General features: G+C 34.9%; 1 protein-coding gene across 1 annotated transcript; it reads right to left on the reverse strand.

Annotated features, from left to right (window-relative positions):
• Nucleotides 1-254: 254 nt before the first annotated feature.
• Nucleotides 255-12,516, reverse strand: LOC136039092 (V-type proton ATPase catalytic subunit A-like). The gene is made up of 3 exons (XM_065722578.1): nt 12,444-12,516; nt 5,925-6,051; nt 255-537 (listed from the first exon to the last, which is right to left on the reverse strand). The coding sequence occupies exons 1-3, from the start codon at nt 12,514-12,516 to the stop codon at nt 255-257; spliced, it is 483 nt and encodes a 160-aa protein (XP_065578650.1).
• Nucleotides 12,517-14,595: the final 2,079 nt, after the last annotated feature.

Below are 14,595 nucleotides of genomic sequence, written 5' to 3' on the forward strand. Positions count from 1 at the left end.
CTAATTTCCAAAAATCCGTGATATCTCGTTTCCTAGTTTCAGAAATTACGGACAATCAAAGATTTTTCTAAATATTTTTGCTGTATCTTGGATACCAAAGAATAAAAGTTCTTCCTTGTATTAATAGTAGTAAATAACAATAAAACAAAACTCAAAACATAGCGTTCAGTTTCTTCAGTTCCCCGGCAAAATCAGAGTTAAAAAGTTTATTTGCCACACCCGAAGAGTTAAATTATCTTAGTAGAATATAATCTTTAATAAATAGTAATAATTAAACTTTTAGCCAACCTGTAAGAAATCAGCCAGTTGATTGACGGGAAATGCTTTCTCTGTGCTAATTTCTTGTCAAGTCCCCAAAAGACTTGCACAATACCCAATGTGGCGGATGTAACTGGGTCAGAGAAATCCCCACCAGGAGGTGACACAGCTCCAACTATACTAACAGACCCTTCACGCTCTGGATTGCCGAGGCAAGTGACTCTTCCAGCTCTTTCGTAAAAAGATGCAAGTCTTGCCCCCAAATATGCAGGGTAGCCACTGAAAATATAAAAAGGATTTACTACATACTGAGGGCTAGTAAACCAAAACATCTGCTTCGGGGTTTAACCAAAAATTGAAGAATCCTGAAGGCTAGCCTAAGAAAGGCAACTATTAAGTTCTGGCTCTAAACAAAATTAATCAAATAAATAAATGTAAAAAAATAATAACACAACGAATGTTTTTTTAAAGAGCTTACACATATTTTATTATTTTACTTCACCGATACAAATTTTTCCACAAGAGGGTGACAAACGTGGTCCACCAGTCTCGGGGTCAACACTGATAAAGAAACAGTTGATTGAGAGTTACTATTTGTAATAGTGTGAGTAAACTAACATAAAATTCCAGGACATAAATTCCTAATGGCCTCTTGAGATCCATCCAACTTAATACATGTTGAGGCCGATCCTTTCAGAAACAAAGTTTGACTCTTTCTCTCAATTCTTCTTTTTAAAACAGTAAAAAAACTTTAGCGTAAAGAGCAGGGCGTTGATGAGGAAGCAGCCTCTTTCATATACAAGTAATTTCTGTTCGTCTTAAGTTTTAATGTTGCTCCTTACTTTCAGTTAAAAAAACTTGTTTTTTTTTTATTTAATTTCTGAACGTTTTTGAATCAATGCATGTTTTGATTTTGGCTCTCCGCAGAGGAATAATTAAAACGAAATTTGCATTTTTTTTTTTTTGGCTAAATGGCTTTCTCATAATTTTGATCGAATGATTTTGAGAAAAAAAGAGCGGGGGAGGAAGCCTAGTTGCCCTCCGATTTTTTGGTTAATTAAAAAGGCAACTAGAACTTTTAATTTTTTACGAATCTTTTTATTAGTAAAAGATTTACGTAACTTATAAATTAGCTTACGTAAAGAACTTTTGTATTCTCATATTTTTACTACATATATGAGGGGGTTCGCCCCCTCGTCAGTACCTCGCTCTTTACACTAAAGCTTAAATTGTGTCCCAAATCATTAAGAATGACCTGAATCACAAAAGTCGTAGAATAAATAGTTGGAATTACTAAAATTACTTTAGCATAAAGAGCGAGGTATTAGGAGGAGGTGAGCCCCTCATATGGGTAATAATTTCTGTTTGTTTTAAGTTTTAATGCTGTTCCTCACTTCCAGCTGAAAGAACTTTTTCATATTTATTTTTTCATTGTTTTTTTTTTTAAATAATGCTAGTAAATCCTGCGCTCCCTTCATGGAGATTTTCTTCCCCCATGACAAATTATCGATGGAAAGTTCCCCCAGCATATCCCCCTCTTCTCAACCCCTCCCCCCAACCAAAAAAATCCTCCTGAAAACGCCTGTACACTTCCCAATAACCATTACTATATGTAAGCACTGGTCAAAGTTTGTAACTTGTTGCCCCTCCCAGGGGGACTGTGGGGGACTAAGTCGTCCACAAAGACATAGTTATAAGGTTTTTCGACTACGCTGAATAAAATGGCTATCTCAGAATTTTGATCTGTTGACTTTGGTAAAATAATTAGCGTGGGAGGGGGCCTAGTTGCCCTCCAATTTTTTTGGTCACTTAAAAAGGGCACTAGAACTTTTCATTTCCGTTAGACTGAGCCCTCTTGCAACATTCTAGGACAACTGGGTCGATACGATCATCCCTGGGAAAAAAAAACAAAAAAAACAAAAAAAAAACAAATAAACACGCATCCGTGATCTGCCTTCTGGCAAAAAATACAAAATTCCACATTTTTGTAGATAGGAGCTTGAAACTTTTGCAGTAGGGTTCTCTGATACGCTGAATCTGATGGTTTGATTTTCGTTAAGATTCTATGACTTTTAGGGTGTGTTTTCCCCTAATTTCTAAAATAACGCAAATTTTCTCAGGCTCGTAACTTTTGATGGGTAATACTAAACTTGATGAAACTTATATATTTAAAATCAGCATTAAAATGCGGTTCTTTTGATATAGGTTCCATTTTTTTAGAGTTTTGGTTACTATTGAGCCGGGTCGCTCCTTACTACAGTTCGTTACCACGAACTGTTTGACAAAACTTTCCTCTATACGAATAAATAGTAGGTCTAGGTCAGTAAGTTGTGTCAATCGACTGGTCAGAATTTCTTGAAAATAGTTGAGGTTTACGAATATGCAATATATAGTTTCTTTAAAACAAACCGTTAGGATGTTTCTTTAAGCATACAAGATCTCTCCTAGGTTAGTAAGCAGTGGTAGATGGTGTGCACAGATCTACAAACAGCTGATCTTCAGAACTTCTCAATTTTTACGTAAAGAGTGAGCAATCGCTTTTCATAGCAATCACTTGACCTTTTTTTTACATTTTAAAGAAAGCATTTGAACTAAGTAAATAAAATTTTTAGACTTTCAAAAATAAACATCTGGGCTCATTTTCAAAAGTTCCATTTGCTGGGAAACAATTATTTACCCTAGGCCGGTTTTTGAAAAGTGTGTACCTTGTTCTTAAGAAAAATTTTATTCCTAATGTAAAAGTTGCGTTAAAATAATCTATGCTCGCTCTAAATGTAAAATATATTTAATATTATCACGGCTTCAAGGGTGAAACAAGCATGAAAAGTCGCATTCTCATTCAACTTCCGTTTTGTTCTCATTTAAGCATTGGCAATGTTCAATTTGTGTTAACGTTTATTGACCTTGGATCCAATTGCTCGTTCATTTGCTGGTTACTGGATACTGCGTTTCTCTAGCATCAGAGCTATGTTCAATTCTTTCCTATGAACTTCAACATACACACATTTTACAAATAGTTACTTGGTAATTTAGATAATTTTAGAGCAATATTGGGTCTAGGAACCATTCCTATATTGGCAGTTCCCAGGTCTATTTCCTCTTTTGTTACTTATACTCCATGTTATAAATGTTCAAAAACTACTTGACTGAAGGGACTCCTTTGGGAGCATATCTTGGCAAGGCGTTTCAGCATTACTTTTTCTAATAGATATCTTCTAAACTATGACTTTTATAGAAGTTATAAATCTCCATTTCTCTCTATAGATAGGAATGGTTTGCCATGAGACGCAGCATGATTCATTGGAACCAAATTTACTGTTTATTCAAAGAAATAGTATTAAAGCTGAACAATCATTACAACCCATTGATTTTGTTAACGTAAATCTTAAGCAGCCTCCGTTCTACTAATGGTGCTTAGTAATCAGTTTAGGCAAGTGTCTTCAGACTTATTCATTATTTCTGTTAATTATTATACTCATTTTCGATCATAATAAGCAGAGGAGTAGGTAGGTTTCTGAACGCCCAAGGAAAATGTCAATTTTTGCCTTCCCCCATTAACGACTTTCCTCCCCCTCCCCCTTTAGAATGACGCGGAAAATTATTTTCAAAAAATGTTTTTACTCTTTTAATTGTTCGAAATAAAACATGATACACCATACATCACCCCAAGAAATAGCCAGCTCATCTCTCGGTTTTTGCCATCTCCAAAACTATTTGACAAAAAAAGAGTATGTATGTCAATTCCGCAAATTAAAGAGCGGTACACCCTTCCAGGGGGTTGCCAATGAATAGACCATAGACCCTCGCTAGGTTTTTGAACTACATATAACATCTTAGGTTATAATCAATTCTTTAACGATCTTGATTTGACATAAGCTAGACGAAGAAACAAAGCCGCTGTTTACCTCTGCTATGGCAAGGTAGATGCCCAAGCATAGTATGATACGGTAAGTCCAAGCTTATCATTGGCAAGGGTCAAAGTCAGGAGTTGAAAGAAGGAGGCAAATAAGACAGTATGTCAAGTATATTATTTGTAACCCATTAAGTACATATTTTAATGTACATGCACTGAAAAAATTAAAAAAGTTTCATTAATGTGATTTTGGCACTGAAGTCCTTGAAGTTGAAAAGAGCCCTAAAAATGTTGAAATGATGACACAAGTACCACTGTGGCAACCTGGTTAGTCCCAAAAGTGTTGAAATGATGACACAAGTACCACTGTGGCAACCTTGTTATAGAGTAAACGGGTTTCGTAAGGGGAGAGTCCCAAAAACTGCCTTTTAGCTACGAGGCAGAACAGTAAAGAGATGAAGTTTACCGAGTAAAGAAAGATCTTACAAGAGATTCGTAATTTAGATTACTTAGTTTGATAATGAAATAACTAGTGCATGGACTCATCCATAATATTTCCCACCTTACAGGGCCATTAGCACATCTGTCATTCATGGTAGTTCATCCGACCATTTTCTAACTATGTCTGATTTTTGGCTATATTTCCCGTAATAATAAACTTTGACAAAGTGACTTTTTTTTTTACAATAACAGCTCTTAAAATTAAAAGAAGGGTTTAATGATATTCAATGGAGTCCAGTAATTAAAAAGAAGAGTCCAAATCAGTCCTTATATGAAGTTTTTATTACATATAATAATAATGATTTATTTTTGACCCGCTACAAAAAATCAAAGCGGAGTATCAATAAAAGAAATATTGAAGGAAAAACCTGATCTTTTCTCCCCTTTAGAAAGCCAAGAAGCTTTCTTCTAAAAAAAGCTTTCTTCCGAAGAAATTCGATATTTGAATCTCTTTTAAGATCTATTGATGAGAAAAATCAGTTGTAAAAAATCAGAATAAAGTATCCCACAAGTCAATTTGCTAAAAAAGTATTGCGGGTGTAATTTTTGAACTACTCCTTCATATTTTTAATTTCAGAATAATTTTTTGCTGAATAGTTCATAGAGAGCTTATTATAATAAAATCTGCTCAAAATTCAAATTCTCTATGGGTCCTGGTTCAGGGCAAATTCAGAAATAATAAAAGTTGCCGCATCCTCAGGTGCTATTCGATACAAATAGTAAATAAGTTAGAGGACCACGAACTGTGATCAGCAGAAGTAGATTGTTATTCTCTTAGGTCACATAAAAACATTTTTCTCCCACTGAAGATACGGGCATATCTATGACCCTGGTTACTGTTGCAGAATTTCAGAATGTTATTAAGAATTTAAAAAATCGTAATTCATTGGGACATGCCAAACTGTCAATGAAGATGCTCAAAAGTATCGTAGATGTAATTTTTGAGCCAACCTTGGTAATTTGAATTCATGTATTTGTTCGGCTATATCTACTTTTAGATAGAAAATTGCATGTGTAATGCCATTACAAAAAAGGGGACAAATCTGGATTACTATCCAATTTTATCGCCATTACATAAAATATTGAAAAAATTTTAAATGTAGGATTTCTAGCTTCCACATTGTCCGGTCAGGTCAATTCAAACCCACCCAAAACATAATCAATTCTTGATTATGTTAAACATAATCTTTCATAATTCATACAAGACATTCTTAGCGTCTCGACTACGAATGCAAACCTATTAAATTCCAAAACCTATATCCATACGCAATAGAATAATACGAGAAAAATATATTAAACATCCATTTCTTACCTATCAGCGGGCATCTCAGCAAGTCTTCCAGAAATTTCTCTAAGAGCTTCGGCCCATCGAGAAGTTGAATCAGCCATCATAGACACGTTATAGCCCATGTCTCTATAGTATTCAGAGAGGGTAATACCTACATAAACGAAAAATAAGATCAATAGTATGTAGTCCGATGATAGTCTCACTCACCGCTTGCAAAACCATCTTAAAAAATAGTCGCCTCTTCACAAACACAAAAATACTTGAAAAAAGTCAGGAAAAGACAGAAAGAAAGGATTACCAACTTCAACGATTTGGAAAGGTTGTTAGCAAATCATCAGAATCACAAAGAAAACTCTACACAATCATAAATGAAGATTTATACATGTTGTTAAAATGGAAGCTGATATTATAAAGAACAAAACAATTGATACAAGAAAAGACTACCTTAACAAAAACGAAGAAAAAAGAGTGCTCGAGCTCAAAATTGAACAAAATAGCCTTTATAATTTAGAGAATACTAGGAAAATGAATATGGAATGAGAGGAAAAAAATATGAATAGGAAGAACAAGTAACTGATTATAAAAGGAGATCACAATTTAGGCTGGATTTTTGCTTTCAATTTCCGCTAGAAGGGAGATTATTCGAACATATCATTGGAGATGAGAAATTTCTCCCTCCCTGTTCATATAGACAGATAAATTCGTAGCCCCTATTCACTAGAAAACTGGGCTAAATGAGGCGGTTTGGAGTGGGTATTGCAAAGAGTTTTCGTACATATTGTCGAAAAACTTAAGCTCTAAGTAGACATTGCTAACCTTGGCTAAAACTAGCATGTTGGGAATCGGAATTCCGAAGATTTTTAAAGTCTCCCTTATTTTTGACATTATGAATTTCTAAAAATAAAAATATAACAAAAAATGTCTTGCTCATAGAGAATTGGTCTATACTTCCTTAATCATGAATACGATATTCCACGGTGCCTTATTGTCGGTTTCAAAAACAACATTTAAACGTAGGTATCCGAAAATTATTATGTCATTTTCCCGTCAGCAATCAAACAGTTCGTGGTTACGAACTGTAGTAAGGAGCGACCGGCTCAATAGTAACCGAAACTCTTAATTAGAGAATTAAATTAAACTCCTAGTTTAATTAATTAAACTCTTAATATTTTAAAGTAGAAAAAAGAGTATATACCAGTATGTGTCTTCCAACGCTAAAACCTAAGATACTGGAGTACATTTTTGGAATATTACATAATGCAGAAACACTATTTTGTTTCATTTATTCATACTCAAAATCCAAACCCAAGCCCCCTGGCTTTAATAAAAAAAAACTCTTACAAGGAATAAAACTTTGTTTAAGAAAGGTAGTCAAACAGTTCGTGGTAACGAACTGTAGTAAGGAGCGACCCGGCTCAATAGTAACCAAAACTCTAAAAAACGGAGTTTTATTACCAATAGTTACATCAAAAGAATCGCATTTTAATGCTGATTTTAAAAGTTACGTGCCTGAGAAAATTTGTCTTATTTTAGAAAATAGGGGAAAACATTCCCTAAAAGTCATAGAATATTAACGAAAATCACACCATTAGATTCAGGGTATCAGAAAACCCTACTGTAGAAGTTTCAAGCTTCAATCAACAAAAATGTGGAATTTTGTATTTTTTGCCAGAAGACAAATCACGGATGCGTGTTTATTTTTTTTTTTCAGGGGTTATCTTATCGACCCAGTTGTCCTAGAATGTCGCAAGAGGGCTCATTCTGACGGAAATTGAAAATTCTAGTGCCCTTTTTAAATGACCAAAAAATTGGAGGGCATCTAGTCCCCTTCCCACGCACATTTTTCCCCCAAAGTCACCGAATCAAAATTTTGAGGTAATCATTCTCTTCAGCTTAGTCGAAAACCTAATAAATATATCCTTGACTTCCCCCCCCCCAGTCCCCGTGGGAGGGGCTACAAGTTACAATCTTTAACCATTGTTTACATTAGCAACTGTTAATTATGAAGTGTACAGACGTTTTCAGGGGGACTTTTTGGCGTTGGGGTGGGGTGGGTCGCAGGGAGTAGGTTACGTGAGAGGATCTTTCCATGGAGGAATTTTTCATGAGGCAAGGGCGAAGGATTTTCTAGCATTATTTAAAAAAAAAACAATAAGAAAATAAATATTTTTTTTTTAACTGGAAGTAATGAGCAGCATTAAAACTTAGAACGAACATAAAATATTACGTATATAAGGGGGTTCGTCTCCTCTACAATACCTTCCTCTTTACGCTAAAGTATTTTTAGTAATTTCAACTATTTATTCTAAGGCCATTGTGATTCAGGGGTCATTCTTAAAGATTTGGGACAAAATTCAAGCTTTAGTGTAAAGTTGTAAATCCGAACTTTAGCGTAAAGAGCAAGGTATTGACAAGGGGGCGAACGCCCACATATACATAATTAAAATTCACAAATATAGTAATTCGTTACGTAAGTTAATTCATAAGGTACGTATGTTTATTATTAACAAAAATGTTCGTAAAAAAATTAAAAAATCTAGTTATATTTTTAAACAACCAAGAATTGGAGGACAACTAGGCCTCCTCACCTACCCCTCTATTTTATCAAACTCGTCCGACCAAAACTATGAGAAAGCCATTTAGCCAAAAAAAAAAAAAAAAATGTAAATTTTCGTTTTAATTATTCATATGCGGTTAACCAAAATCAAAATATGTATTAATTAAAAAACGTTCAAAAATTAAATAAAAAATTAAGTTTTTTAAACTGCAAGTAAGGAGCGTCATTCAAATTTAAAACGAACAGAAATCATTCCGTATATAAAAGGGGATGACCCCTCCTGAACGCCTCGCTCTTTACGCCAAAGTTTTTTATTGTTTTAAAAAGTAGAGGTGAGAGAAAGAGTCAAATTTCCTCTTCCCTTAATTTCCTTAATCCCTTTTATATACGGAATAATTTCTGTTTGTTTAAGTTTTAATGTCACTCCTTACTTGCAGTTTAAAAAACTTGTTTTTTTTATTTAGTCCTACTTAAGGCTGCTCAAAAGGAACATGCATTTCTTCAACGATTGGACAATTTTCATAAAGGCTCGTGATTACTAATTAATCAAAAGACATTCATATCTTTAGATACAATTGCTAAAGCGAAGTAAAAAAATAATAATGATAACCGCTACATTTGGTAAATAAAAAGATATTTCTGCATTAGGTGTCAAATTTGTTTCTATACGTTTTCATCGTCTCTTCCATATGCCAGTTTTACTTTCACTGGGTATAAAAAACTTATTTACTGATAATTACTCCTAGATCATATCCCTTACAAAAGATCCCAATCCAGTCTAGTCACAGTACTTCTATCCCGGCCCTTAATTTTCTATGTGCGCATCCATACACTATATGAAGGAGGCAATCCAGCAGAAGCATACTTTTTACTGCAGAGATTAACACGGTTAACAAGTTACAAAAACAGTTCTTTATTCCTCTGGGATGTGGTCTTCCTTAAAAGAACATAGTTACTGTCATGGTAAAAAAAAGCAGTAACAGAGCTCACTAATTCGAATTCTGTTTTAGCTCATTGTCAATGTAGATAATATAACATTGCCATGATCAAAAAGATGCATTAAATTTTAGAATGAGCAGTAATAGGTCCATTGTAAGAGAGACACTGCTGCCCTGCTAGAACCCCCTTCTTTACAAGCTTAAATATAAATATGATTTTTGCTGAAAAAAATACGCAGAAGGAAACCAACATTTGCTCAAAAACTAAAAGTTTCGCGGCACATTGATGCTTTGCACAGAAGGTCAGTTAAAGACCACCATTTAAAGAAGTTCTAGCTGGATAGTATTATCCAATAAAAAAGAGTTTTCCGTACTCTGTGTAAAATAGCATTTCAGGGCTTTTCAGTACGACATTAAAACATCGTTTGAACTTTAAATTCCTTTTATCCATTATGTTTATTATCATGCTTTTGGCATTACCTATGCTGAAACTAGATTTGAGGCCTAAAGGCACATTATCTGTCCAGAACACTGTGTCTCTATTATAGTCACAGAAAGCAAATGAACATTTAGCCAGAAAAACAAAAACATATAAAGATTAAATACTTTAAACAGAGAACTGAAATTGATTGCCTCGAAATAAATATTTTTTCAAACCACATTGCCTTCTATTTAGAAAACCATTCATTAGATAACTTACAGGTAGAAACATTTATCGAAAAGGTTCCTCACTTGATCAGATACCTCAGAAATCATTTAGAATTGTTTTCCAAAAGAATGAGTAAAGTGTTTCAATCATTTAAAAAAAATGCAAGCCGCAGCAGCGCATAATTCTTATTATTGATAATGGATAACTCTACAAAAACAGAAATACTCAGCATTTACTTTAGTAGATATTGACAAGAGCTGAGAGCTCATATGGCACTTGTGACGAGGTCGGAAGAGCCAAGAGCTCATATGGTATGAGCTCTAGCAAAATTCTAAGAATCAACAGATTGCTTTAAAAGGAAAATCAGAGGCTTGATGCCGGTCGGGATTTAAAATAAGAGCTCTGAGTCACGAGGTCCTTCAAAATATCAAACTTCATCAAGATCCGATCACCCAATCGTAAGTTAAAAATACCACAATTTTTCTAATTTTTTTCTGATTTTTCCTCTCCCTTCAGCCCCCCAGATGGTCGAATCGGGGAAAACAACTTTATCAAGTCAATTTGTGCAGCTCCTACCTACCAATATTCATCGTCCTACCAATCTACACCTACCAATTTTCATCGTCCTGGCACGTCCAGAAGCAACAAACTCGCCAAAGCACTGAACCCCACCCCCCTAACTCCCACAAAGAGGGCGGATCCAGTCCGGTTACGTCAATCACGAATCTACGACATTTATAAGCGATTTCCGGTTTCTCCTCCAACTCCCCCCAGTGTCAACAGATCTGGTCGGGATTTGAAATAAGAGCTCGAGACATGAGTTCCTTCTAAATATCAAATTTCATTAAGATTCGGTCACCCGTTCTAAGTTAAAAATACTTCAATTTTTCTAATTTTTCCAAATTAACAGCCCCCAGCTCCCCCAAAGAGAAAGGATCCGTTCCAATTATGTCAATCATGTATCTATAACTTGTGCTTATTCTTCCCATCAAGTTTCATCCCGATCTCTCCACTCTAATAGTTTTCCAAGATTTCCGGTTTCCCCCTCCTATTCCCCCCAATGTCACTGTATCTGGTCCGGATTTAAAATGAGAGTTCTAAAGCACAAGATCCTTCTAAATATCAAATGTCATTAAGATCTGATCACCCTTTCGTAAGTTACAAATACCTCATTTTTTCTAATTTTTTTTCAAATTACTCCCCCTCCCCCTCAAATTCACCAAAGGGAGCGGATCCAGTCCGGTTATGTCAGTCGCTTATCTTGAACTGGTGCTTATTCTTCCCACCAAGTTTCATCCTGATCTCTCCGCTTTAAGCGTTTTCCAAGATTTCTGGTCACCCCCCCCCCCCCAATGACACTGGATCTGGTCGGGATTTAAAATAAGAGATCTGAGTTACTAGGTCCTTCTCAAAATGAAATTTCATTAATATCCAATCACTCCTTCATAAGTTGAAAATACTTCATTTTTCTAATTTTTCAGAATTAACCCTCCCCCCCCCCAACTCCCCCAAAGAAAGCGGATCCATTCCGGTTATTTCAATCACGTATCTTGGACTTGTGCTTATTTTTACCACCAAGTTTCATTCCGATCCCTCCACTCTAAGCGTTTCCAAGATTTTACGTCTCCCCACCCTAACTCCCCCCAATGTCACCTGATCCGGTCGGGATTTAAAATAAGAGCTCTGAGACACGATATCCTTCCAAACATCAAATTTCATTAAGATCCGATCACCCATTCGTAATTCAAAAATACGTCCTTTTTCATAATTTTCCCTATTTAACCGTCCTCCCTTCCCCCCCCCCCCCGGATGGTCGAATCGGGGAAACGACAATTTCTAATTTAATCTGGTCTGCTTCCTGGTACGCCCACAAAATTTCATCGTACTAGCTTACCTGGAAGTGCCTAAAGTAGCAAAACCGGGACAGATAGACAGACAGACCGACAGAATTTGCGATCGCTATATGTCACTTGGTAGATACCAAGTGCCATAAAAATACGAAAGAATAACTTATGCAAAAAGTGGACATGCCTTATTTCAGAAATAAGGATTCATTGGGAAATGTATGCCCTCTTTAGAAAACTCAGTTCTTGCATTTCTACACAAAACAAGCACGTTAAACAAATACACAGACATGTAAACACACACACTGACGATGTCCTCTTTACATGTCACTATATTTCCCCCAATCCCACTCCCCCTCTTTCCTAGTTACAATTCCATCTAATCAGGAGACTGTTTTATGGTACATTTTCCTTGTTTTCTGGGTAATTTCTTCTCTTTTAGTATTTCTCTCCTTCGATATCATTTTAAAAAGTATTTTGATTTTAAAGGCATATATATGCTTTTGGACTTAAAGAAGGCAGGGGTTAACTTGTCAATTTAATTTCAAAAATTACCAGTATAAATAGAAGCTTCACGAGCAGCAACAGGCATGTTTGACGTGTTTGCAACGAGAGCTGTTCGCTTCATTATTGACTCAACCTAAAATGATTTGAAGCTATAGAAGCAAGCACCTAAAGACCATACATAAATAGATTCCAAACGCTAATACAAATTGAGAAAACCAAGATGGTTTATATTTCCGGCACACAGAAAAACAAATACATATGAGTATTTTGCTGTAGATATTGGCATTGAGCTGAATAGATCTAAAAGCAATGTTCTTCTGTTCACAAACTATAAGTCGCATGGGACTCGCTTAAAAAAGTGTTCTATTAGAGTCTACAGCATTCCAAAGTCTATGCAAATACTGCTAGTAACAATGCATTATAGCAGTAAGCCAACAGACCTGGTAAATACCCTTGCTCTAGAATATCCTGTTATTAAGGTTCTGGCTTTCCTAACTCCTAGGAAGTGAAATAAATTAATTTTTACTTATCATATAAATAAGAGGCATACACACAGGAGCAAAAAAGAATATACTTTTCCCTAACTTCCCAAGATGTTTAGCTACATAGTTACTTGCGTCTTTGACCAAGTTACCTGTTATTTATTTTCATTTTTTTTTTCAAATTTCTCCTCCTTTTCCACAACACATTCCTGCGTACATACCTAGTATAAATAGACAGTTTTAAGTAGGATGCTTTGAAACCATGAACATTTCAGCTGAAAGACTTTTGTTCAAAAGGCATAAACTCAAAATACTGAGTATATCTTTTTAATGAAGATATTCAAACACAACCTAGTGTCAATAATTTAAATTCTTTTTTATAGCCGAATATAGAAAATTAACAAGTTAAATTAAGATGTTGCATGCTACATGCCAAAAAAAAAAGGATTATTACCGGAAGACTGAGACGTGTCAGCTGCCATCGGCTGTTCTAGCATTTGCAAACAAAAAAGCTTAATAAAGCAGACAGAGACTTGATGTTCCCTAAATAATTAATAAAGGTCCCCAAATAAGTTTACGATTGTCCCTCAATTTCTTTAACATTTTGAATTTCCATACAGCTAGACGCAAATGATTCCCATATTACCAGACCATTTACAAATTTTTCTATTACTGCTGTTCAGTTTGCCACTTGAGGAAGGACATCTAAACCTTATAGCATGTAAACCTGTTAGAAGTTCACAAAAGTTATTTTACTGCCCATTCATAGCCAAGTTTACATTCTTAATTATGTTACTAAGACCCGACGGAATGGCGTGTAGGATTAATATAAAGCCAGTATTAAGGATTAGTCATATTTTCTGATCAGTTCTAGGGACCAGTTTATCTAATGAAAGGCAAATAGTTCAGATAATGAAATATGAATACAAATTATGACTACCAAAACTCTAGTATAATCGTTATGCTAAGTTGCAGCTTTGAAATGATGTGTACATAACAAAAATAAGCCAACAGCCAATGAAGGCTTGTTAAAGGTCAAAATTTGAAAAAGAAATTAAATGATACCCAATTACTTTCTTAAAAAAAGACAAAAGAAAAAAGTTGATCGCGCAGAAATCCTAAACATTAATTCGTAGCTTGAACCAAATACCTGCTTACTGTAAATAGAAAAATTTTATTCTACTAAGAATTTAAAAGTAAATCGCAACAGATGTCTTCCCTTGTGGCTGCAGATATTGGAGCAAAGCGTGAACCATGAAGACTCCATTACAACAGCCACATCAATAAATGACGATTAACGAATTTAGAGATGGTACCCTTTAGGTAGCAATAATGGGACATTTTCGGCCACGTGCCGCTTTTTTAAATTGTTTGAACTCGATTATTGTTTAACTGCCTACTGTTATTATCATAAATAAAATTGAGAGGAGGTTCTTCATAATTAAAAGCAGTTCCAAATAAATTTCCAAGGCATAAACGTTCCATTCCAAATTGCATTTGAAAAAAAAAACAATTAAATTTGGAATAATTACTTCGGGATGTTTACAGCTAGCAACAAGCTGTTATAACAAAACAAAAAGTTTTCTTCGATATTCCAATGTTCATCTTTATGTCTAGCTAGATTCGTTGAAAATTTTCTTGAGTTATGCTGCTAAATAAGGAATTAGACAAATCGTTTGTACTTCCTTGGATAGAATTCAATTCAATAAAAATTTCCA

Source organism: Artemia franciscana, chromosome 19, assembly GCF_032884065.1.
Source record: "Artemia franciscana chromosome 19, ASM3288406v1, whole genome shotgun sequence".
Lineage (NCBI taxonomy): Eukaryota > Metazoa > Arthropoda > Branchiopoda > Anostraca > Artemiidae > Artemia > Artemia franciscana.